Genomic DNA, 10,256 nt, shown 5'->3' on the forward strand with positions numbered 1-10,256 from the left:
TGTAGGTAACTTATTTGGTGGTTTTGGGTTGATGAGCACATTATTTTTAATTGTTATAGTGTTGGTGGTTCCTTTAGGTTGGCGTTATAGGTTTTTAAAAGGCCGAGGATTTAGATAGTTGGATTTAGGAAAGGTAGACTGAGAATGGCTAGGTCAATCATAACTGATCGACTTGTTTAAAAATGAATTCATTTGTTTCCTAGTAGACAAGTATTGGATGGATTCAATTTGTTTAGCTAGCAGAAAGCCTCTTTAAGGGTTTTTGGTCCAAATAGTTCTAATTGCCGACTTATACCAGGTCAGACGTTACTAAAAAACATGCTAAGTGCATAAGAATCATCTAAATGCTGATTGAGAAGGCTTTCAAAGTCATCGTAGAATTTATCTATCGATCCCAGTCGTTTCAGCGCCATCATCTAAAACTTAGGATCATCAAATTCTTCTAGTGCAAACCTATCACGAATGACTTGCAAATAATAACTTCATACCAATTGCTCAATCCCACCTTGAGCACGTCCTTCCAAATATAGTATCATAATACAAACCTTGGCACTGTCAGACACCATCTCTACAGCAAAATTCTGCTCCATTTTACTCCACCATCCTCGAAAATCATCTACTAAAAATTTGGGACAATCAAACCGAAAGAATCAGAACAAGAATCACGATTTTTATCACCATCATCTTATTTTGACTATTGCCTGCATGGGAGTAACCTAAAGGGGACGCTCCAAGAACTCCTTGCACCTTATCCAGTCCAAACTTACCCAGAGACGTTTCAAAATATGGCCTTGATTTTAGCTTTCATTTCCCCATGAAATCCTTGAAACCTCAGATCAACTAGACGGTCATTCTCTTGCACCTGTGTTTGAATTTTTGCAATCTTAATTTGATTTTGATTAACTGGCCCTTATGATGCCATTGATACCCAGAAAAGAGACTCTGATACCAATTTGATAGAACTTGTGAAATGGCCAAGAATGACAAGATTAAAAGAATTAAGAACGAAAGAAGAAGAAGAAAGGAAGGAGAAGATTAGAAGAATTTGGGAGAGAAGGGTTATAATTCTATAATCATAACCCTTCCCAAATTTATTTTATGAGATAGAATTTTTAATAAAACAATAACATATCAATTACATCAAAAATAATAAATATTAACATATCTACAACCCACATATCAAAAACTTTATCATAGAAAAAATAACCATCTACTTATTTTTTATTGACAAAAGCCCTGTTCTCCCAAGCCAACTTGTCCTAAGTTCTGTATCAATAATCATCTCTCGTCTGATTTGAACATTATGCTACATCCTACCAATTAAGGTTGCTAAAAAGCTTCTCATATTAGTACAAGTTGTTATAAGAAAAGTGCTTGAAATAGAGTTCTCCACCCAACAATTTTCTCCCTGCCCCATATTGGTACATAAATCTTATATTCAAGTGGAGCGATTAAAAAATAATATTTTTATAAATCAAAATTTTGACGTGAAAATACCCCTTTAAACAACTAAATAATTAACAGATCATTACTTGACGATAAAAGTATGTGAAAATTTTAATAAAGATACGATTATCTTTGCAAGATAGTGACTTATCCACAGGTCAAGTCGAGGTGGTGTACAGACCTTGCTTTTCATTTTGTTTATTTTATTTCCGGACGGACTGCCCAACCCCTTGGACAGTTCAATAAAGTCGAATTTTAACAATGCAATCTAATATCAAGAGGAAAACAATCAAAGATTTCCGGAAGACAAGATGCAGACAACCGTAGACAATGAAAAGAATAACATTAAGATAGTTTCTAGAAATGATCTGCGATGTCTATTACTATTATTATTCATGTTTCATTCTTTAGCTTATCTGCTTCCCTATCTCATATCCTTTTTTGGATTTGAAACAACATTATTGAAAGCTCATCTTGAGAGCTTTATCATTCTATCAATGGCAGCAAATTGGTAAAACCATCAATGGCCATCTCCGAGCACTGCAATCAAAGCAGTTTTATAGTCTTGATTTTCCCATCTCCAGTGGTGCACTCTGCAATGTAACAGTTCAATCATCAGATGAGCATCAATATTACAGTTTTCGATATCAATTGGTGGAAAACTATGTTATACCGGCTTTCTGGTTTTCTTGACTTACATGGGAACTTTAAAAACATACTTTGCTGGATAACCCATATACGACACTAAGACCAGTTTTCAGGCAAAGTAGGTAGACAACAAACTGAAACGTCCGAGTAGAGAAGGTGGAGGGCAACCTAATCAGTTGGCAACAAGACGGGTGATTTTTTGTCCTTTTGACAAGATTTTTATCCATATATACCTGAACCACCTTGTCCGTAAATCCAAACTAGGAGGAAAAAAGGCTGACCCAATGGAATCGAGGAGGGTAGGAAACTGAACAGATTCTAGGATTCTTGCCATCCCTAGATAGACCATAACTATTCTCTGGTGGAAATTGCAGGGTAAACAGAGCAAGCACGAGGGATAGCAATGTGTAAATGATGAAAGGCGTTATACAAGGAAACATATAAAATTGTCCCGGTCCCTTAAGCTACTCAACATCAAGTTATCGACACTCGGAACTAATAAGAGTTGACAATTTCCATACTCAAATAAGAGGAAAAAAGAATGCCCTCATAAGATTGCGAGACACAGTGGATGCCCACAATGCTTCTAATGGATGCAATAAACTCATGAAGTAGCCTATCGAATAATGTAGCAAAATATGTACAGTTTGGAGTTTGCTTACCAATGGAGCACCCTTGGCAGCTCTTTCAGCCAAGAAAGCGCAAGGCTTGAAAAATCCTCCGTATAAATTCGACCACTCCTCAAGTCTCGAATAAATGTACTTAGAACCAAGAGAATCAGCCCAAAACATGAGTCCTCCCCTGAGAAAATTTTTAAGCAAGTTATTAGATTGAGAAACCAATGGAAAACCAAGAAGAATTAATAAAAAAATCGACGATGTTTCGAACCTGTAAGGTGGGAATCCCATGCCCATAACAGCAGCAATGTCAATGTCAGATGCTTTCACTGCAATACCTTCAGCAAAAACTCGGCAAGCCTCATTAACCACTGGAAAGAATATCATTTCCACAATGTCCTTCTCTGACAATTTCACAAACTGCATACAAATGTAGCCCCACAAATACGAGATTGAGAACGAGTGATGAAAAGGAAAAGAATTAGATTCTATTCTTTATAATGTTTGATATCAAGGCAGCTCATGCTTCACTGTAGTATATATGGTCATAGAATATGAGATGCAAAATACCACATTTTCAAACATATAAATATAGTTGAAAAAACCAAACCAGAGGTCAAATCAATTAGATCACCGGTTCTTGATTCAACCACCTTAAAATTTTTAAAAACACATATTGATAATAATTAAGATAAAAGAAATTAAAAAACAAAAAGAAACAGAAACTTAAGAAAAATGGGCCAAAGATGAAAAGGCCCAATTTTTTTGATTAAAAAATCCAAAATTAATTAAAAGAAATCCGGTTTTATTGGGATTTTACTGGTTCTGGCCAATTCTCCAATTTTTAAGTTTAATTTTTATATGATTGAACCATAGGACCAACCAACTGAACCTGCGGGTCCAATCTGGTTTTGTGATCCATGAAGACTGACCTTAGGGTCAACAGCTACACCAGAGATGCTCCTCGCCTTCTCAATGTACATTTTTAGTTCAGGATCGGGACTAGCTTTGCGTTTATTATCGTACAAATAAAAACCTTTTCGAGTACTTTCACCTGAAACAAAATCGGATATAATTAACAGGATTTGCTCAAGGACGTAATTTGTTTGTCAGCTTGGGCTCAACTGAAAATCATACCTGCTCTCTTATCCTCCTGCATAATTGGGATAAGCATTGATTTATAGGTTCGCTCGGGAAAGTTCTCAATGAACTGTGAGCTAGTGGCAATTGCAACACCAAAGCCGACAAGGTCAGCCAGCCTGCATTAATACAAAAATTACCAAGTCCGATTCATTGGCACATCAAAGTTAAGCAACTGCAAGAATAAAAATAACAAGCCATATTTTCCAGAATCAGGTACCTAAACGGGCCCATTGGCATTCCAAACTTAGTAATTGCTCGGTCAATCCGATAAACATCTGTTCCCCGTTCAACAAGGAAAAGGCCTGCTTGTGTATACGGGAAGAACATCCTATTGACAGCAAAACCTGTGCAATTTCCAACGATGATTGGAGTCTTCTTTATTTTCTTCCCAACATCAAGCAAGTCAACAATTATTTGGGGAGATGTATGCTCAGTACGAACAATTTCCAATAACGGCATGATATGAGCCGGACTGCGTCATATAGACATGTAACAGATACATCATCCGTGTTATGAAACAGCAAAAGCAGAAAAATGGTAACTGCAGTTATGATGTTACCTAAAGAAATGAGCTCCAATAATCCGATCCTGGGATTTGGTCCTTTTACCAATCAAGTTCAAATCAATAGTGGAAGTGTTACTTGCAAGTATGCAATGTGGTGGACAGTATTTCTCAAGATCGGCAAAAATTTGTTGCTTTAATGACACATTCTCGATTACAGCCTGTTACAAGGATTATAAACAAATGGTACAAATGGTGAAAATATTATATTAAACCTCCCCATGAACCGCAAGAAAGGAAAGCCATGGACTAAAATGAGGGGACAGGACGATTCAACAAATTAAACTGGGTAGCAATTGATCTGACAGTTCAACCATATAACAAAAAATTGAACCTTTTCATTATGTTTTGGCTCATTTTATTAATTACTATGTCTTGAGACTTCTCAAGATGGTTGAACCAGAACTGGAGGCCCAACTAGTTCAACCTCCAGTTCGGTTTATTTTATCCATGAGGAGAACTTATAATGTGTCATTAACTACCTCGATGACCATGTCCACATCCCGAAAGCTTTCAAAGTCAAGAACTCCCCTGAGCAGAGACATGGTTTTCTCAAACTTTTCTTGAGTCATTTGCCCTTTCTTAACTCGGCTTCCCAAATTGGCTGAACAAAAATGAACACAGTCTCAGAACAAGAACCATTCTAAAATCAGAAATACATCAAAATTGATATCGGAAATGAAAATAAATAATCAAATTGTGATCTCACCTTTGACTCGACCAATCCCAGCCTCCAAGAACTTCTCATTCACTTCTTTCAGGATCACTGTGTAATTGCTAAGAAGCAAAGCCATTGCTATCCCCGAGCCCATTAAACCTCCGCCAAGTATAGCAACCTTCTTCACTTTTCTTGGCACCAAGCCCCTATCAGTAATCCCAGGAACCTGTCCATTGCAGAGAATAAGTATTTCTAAAAAGTTCAGCAGAAAATAACAAAGGGTAGGGTAGCATCCAGGTATGGGCTACATTTAACAGAAGCCTGGAGCAGTAGATGCTTTGAAGAGTATAATCAATAATGTAATATAGATCAAGAATTCTCATATTAAACAGCCACTTCATTTTGATTAATAATTAACTAAAAGCCACAAGTTTGAGATTCCAGTTACAAGCCACATAAACCACATGTAAAATATATGAGGATTTTAATTTATGTTGCTCTGACTCTTCATTGTTTTTAAAGCACCCATGCACAACACATATCCATACATGGATATGGGATGGGACTCTTCAAATACATGAAATCATGGTAAAAAATTGAACAAACTTGTGTCAGAAAATATATGCATCTAACATTCTCACCAGAGTCCTAGTAACAAAGATTTTAATAGAAAACTTGTTTCGGTATTAGACCAAGTAGAGAAGAAAAAAAAGACTTAGAATACCACCCACTAAACCAAGGGATGAAATATAAGGATCCATTAATGGTGTATGAGAGATGCAATAAACAGTTTCTAGTAGTAATTATCATTAAACCTTTGATGTTCCACGCTGAGCAAAGAAGATGTGGATCAGGCTTTTGCTGGTATCAGATTTGAGAAGTCCCTGGAAAGCTTCAACCTCCTGCCAATATTGGAAATATGATTTTGAAGGGAATTATAGCTATAAATAAAAACGTTAGCACAAAAAAAAAAGGGATTCAAACACTATTCCGGATAAGTAGATACCTTATACAGAGCTGGCTTAGGACCATTAACTATGCCCTCCTCGATTACATCAATGCAAACCAAGGGGTGCTTGAGATTTGGAGCCCTCTTTCGAGTCTGTGCTCGAGCAAAGTTAAGTATTTGCCTCGCTTCGCCGAGGGGCTCGATCTTATCAGTCTTATAAAGGGTAGCAACCCATGGCTTTCTTCGTGCCAAAATATCCAGTGCCCACTGGCGTGCAGCGTTTACCAGCTCATGAGATGAAACGACAGCATCAACAAGACCCAATCCAAGGGCTTCTTCGCCTTTAACCGGCTTTGATGTCTATTTATGAGAAAAGTGACGGAAAGAAGAAAATGCTATGTTAACAAACAAGAACTTAATGAAGTAAATCACATTTAGGGTGGGTTTGGATGGGCGGTGCATTTAGCTGCTGTTAGTGTAGAAACAACGGTGGCGGTAAGATTAGATACTGTAGCGATACTATAGCATTAGATAAAAAGTAAGCTAAACACACCACACCGCACTCAATCGCTCATCCAAACCCACCCTTGGTCAAGTCATAACAAAGTAAGATTAAGCAAAAAGATGATTTAACAACATACCAACATCATTTCAAGGGACTTCGCGAGACCAACAAGCCGTGGAAGTCGCTGCGTTCCTGAGTCAATTTAGAAGCATAAGAACACTGATAGTAGGAGAAGAAAAAGTAGTTGCCCAAATGTAAATATTGCCAAGATAACAAATTAGCATATTATGTAATCCGAAAACAGCACCTCACACATACAATCGATAGTTCACCTCAATAACCTATGATTTTGTATAAAGATAACCAGCATAAACAAGCTGTTAAATTAAAGAGTCATACCTCCAAACCCAGGAATTAGTCCAAGTTGAAGTTCAGGCAGGCCCAGTTGTGCAGTAGGGGTCGATATCCGGGCATGACATACCTGGAATAGAGACATTTAAGGTCTTTTTCTTTCTAAGCAACAAAATAAGAAATTGTCTGAAAAGTTCAATTGGGGCTGTAAGCAAGCTGAGCCGAGCTCGAACAGTGAGAGGCTGGAGCTCAACTTGAAAGTTACTGCTTGAAACTTGGCTCAAGCTCGACTGGATACTATTATAGAAGCTCAAGCTTGGTTCGAAGTAAAATCAAACTAAGTTTAATAGTACCTACCATTGCAACCTCTAGACCCCCACCTAAGGCCAGGCCATCGATGGCAGCAACTGATGGTTTTCTTGCGGCTGAAGTACAAAACATCTAGAGTCAACACAGAGCCAAACAAATTTTAAATTCTTTCCTGTTTAAAAATAATTGTAACCAGGTCATTACCTTCGATGGTGTCAGTGAGAACCTCAACAGATACATAGCCAGACTTTGGCTGCTGCACTGGAAAATGCAACCAAATCTTATCAATGTCAAATTAATATACAATAATACTAGGGAAAAAACAAAAGAATGTATGTAGGAGTGTGCAAAACATGGTTAAAACAGAGCTGATGCGATTTGATTAATTCGGTTTGGTTAATTCGGCTTCAGTTTTAGTCAATTAAAGGAGTCGGTTTAATTCAGTTGGTTGCCGGTTAATATAACTGATAATCGAGCTAAAACAACTAATTGATTTAATAAAAAATATATTATATTTATATTTTTTAAATATATTTAACATATCATAGAAATATGGAAAATATTATAATATAAAGTTGATTACGTTTCTCAAATGATTAGGATTTTTCTAAGGAAACATAAAGAAATATATAATAGTCTTAAATAAATATGAACTAAAAAAGGATAGATTGGATAATTTATTTTCGGTTAATTTGGTTAACCGACCGGCTTTAGTCGATTCTGCTTTGGTTATTATTTATAGTACGTTGGTTAAGTCGGTTTCAAAAAAAAATTTCAACCATACTGACTGACTGCACACCCTTAATAGTATGTATACCTGCTCCCTGTTGAATTCCACCAAAAGCAGAAATATCGAAACCACCAGAAAATTTTCCATTTGCACCTGCTCAAAGGTCAAGGCACATTAGTATCTCAAACTAATGAATTCCAGTATTGGACAATATCTTAGTACAACTTTTCCTTCAATTTTAAGGGTAATCTCCTTGAGCTTACCTGCAACAACAATGGCCTTCACATCATCTCGTTGTAAGGCCTCATCGAAACTCTCTTTTAAGCTTTGCAACACTGCAAGGAATACACATGACATCAGAGATCAATTGCATTTATTCCCACTTATATATAATCATTAAAACTTAATCTACAAATATCAGGAAAAAGCCTGATGACTATAGTTTTCAGGTGACCAAAACCGAGCCAGGCAGTTGCCTAAATATGTTCTTCCGACTTCTTATTTCTCTTGAGACGCCCACGTCTGATGTATAATCAAACATGGATATAGGAAACTGATACTTTCAGGACCCTTCAAATACATTAAAAGGAGGGGAAAAAAATTTGAATATACCCTACTTGAATTATGAAATTGACACTCACACCCGAACTGACACCCTTGTCCAATGTAAATCAAACATGGATACAAGGACATGACCCAAATACATGAACATTTTTAAAATTTTGAACTATCCCTCTCGAATACATACCCGTATTTGAACTCACACCCGAATCAACACCAGTGTTTCTTCAAAAGGAAACAAAGTGTTTCTTCAAAAGGAAACAAAGGCCAGGTCTTCAATGGCAGCTTTTTGGGTTCTCTTTGTTCATAAAAAACATGTCCAAGGGTATAATCAAACATGAATATAGAGACACTTTAAATACAGAAAAATACTTAAAAACTTTTTAATATACCCGAGTAGGATTACGTATTTGACATTCGGACCTGAATCGACACTATATAATCAAATACGAATATAAGGACATAAAAGTTCTTCAAATAAGTTAGAATACAGTATTTTTAATGAATATATACTCACACCAGAACAACATAGTAGCCTAATACATCAATTTCCCTCTAAACTCTGATCCTAAAAAGAACAAATGTCAAGTAGACTAATACGTCAACTTCCTTCTGTAATTGAATAAAACCCGATATAATTAGTTTGCAAATGAACCGAAAAATCAAAACATTTTTCAACAATTTAGTACTAACAAAAATTTGAATTCATAAATAACAAAGAAATCCCACGAGATTCCACAACTCAAAACCTTGATTAAAAACCACAAACAAGAAATGGGTCATTGAAAAAAACAAACAAGATCCAAAAAAAAAAAAAGAATTACCATCAAGTGAAAGAGAATTGACTGGAGGATTGATGATAGTGATAACAGCAACCCCATCAGCTCCAACTTCAACCATTGTTCTTCCCTTCTTGCTCCCCATTTTCGACTTTTTCTTCTTCTGATTCGATATTTGTTTGTTATTTGATCCAAATTTGTGGAAATGAAAATGAAAGTTTCGGTTGAGCGAATAACAATTTATTAAGGATGAAGTGTCGTGTAAGAATAGTCGAGTGGCGTTGCTGTGTAATCCTTAATTTTTTTTTGAAAGGAAATTATGTAATAAAAATGTTTAAAAAACTAATTTAAATGTGGTTTTGATTAAATGTGAAAATTAAAAATTAATTTTCATGTATTTTATGATATGAAGAATATATTAATTATAAAAAATATAAATTAAAATATTGTTATGCATGTCAAAGGTGAATCTAGGGGACTTAGCAAGCTTTGGCTCTTTTAGAATGGAAAGTTGTTATTTAGAGTTTTTAAAATTTTAAAATTTTAAATTAGTAAGTTAAAATTGTACTTTAGTCTTCCTAAAATTATAAAAATTGATTTAATCCTTTAAAAATTAAAAAATATTAACTATAAAAATTAAAATTTCATTCACCCTAAAAATTTGTTCGGCTTTGCCCCGATGCATGTATATTTTAGTATAAAATACAAAATAAAATATTTTATTTTATTTTATAAAACAAGAAATATTTTTATTTTTAATTAGGTTGCTATCTAATTAATTTATTATATCAATTCAGCTATAATAATATGCTACAAAAATCATGGGAACTAAGTAGTTGTCTATAATTTTATTATTTTTTAAATCTAGTTTTATAATGATACTTAATCACATTTACTAATTTAATCAGAAAATCAAACTAGAATATTCTCAGTTTCATAAACCAAATCGGTGAAATGATTGATTTAATATTTAAGAATTTATTTAGTGTAAATGATAT

General features: G+C 35.1%; 1 protein-coding gene across 1 annotated transcript; it reads right to left on the reverse strand.

Annotated features, from left to right (window-relative positions):
* Positions 1-1,770: 1,770 nt before the first annotated feature.
* Positions 1,771-9,527, reverse strand: LOC105798859 (peroxisomal fatty acid beta-oxidation multifunctional protein MFP2). Its single transcript, XM_012629080.2, has 18 exons — positions 9,304-9,527; positions 8,182-8,253; positions 8,006-8,071; positions 7,393-7,449; positions 7,237-7,304; positions 6,928-7,009; positions 6,665-6,720; positions 6,081-6,383; positions 5,890-5,976; positions 5,126-5,300; positions 4,899-5,020; positions 4,414-4,577; positions 4,072-4,326; positions 3,849-3,970; positions 3,644-3,765; positions 2,983-3,131; positions 2,757-2,895; positions 1,771-2,039 (listed from the first exon to the last, which is right to left on the reverse strand). Exons 1-18 carry the CDS (start codon positions 9,401-9,403, stop codon positions 2,004-2,006), a joined length of 2,175 nt encoding a protein of 724 aa, XP_012484534.1. The 5' UTR covers positions 9,404-9,527; the 3' UTR covers positions 1,771-2,003.
* Positions 9,528-10,256: the final 729 nt, after the last annotated feature.

Source organism: Gossypium raimondii, chromosome 9, assembly GCF_025698545.1.
Source record: "Gossypium raimondii isolate GPD5lz chromosome 9, ASM2569854v1, whole genome shotgun sequence".
Classification (NCBI taxonomy): domain Eukaryota; kingdom Viridiplantae; phylum Streptophyta; class Magnoliopsida; order Malvales; family Malvaceae; genus Gossypium; species Gossypium raimondii.

Bases quoted from the DNA above. Each gene is read 5' to 3' on its own strand.
- LOC105798859 (XM_012629080.2), bottom strand. From the start codon at position 9,403: ATGGGGAGCAAGAAGGGAAGAACAATGGTTGAAGTTGGAGCTGATGGG. The intron at 6,721-6,927 runs GTATGACTCTTT...AAATTGACTCAG, and splicing joins ACTAATTCCTGGGTTTGGAG to GAACGCAGCGACTTCCACGG. The intron at 3,132-3,643 runs GTCAGTCTTCAT...ATTTGTATGCAG, and splicing joins GTGTAGCTGTTGACCCTAAG to TTTGTGAAATTGTCAGAGAA.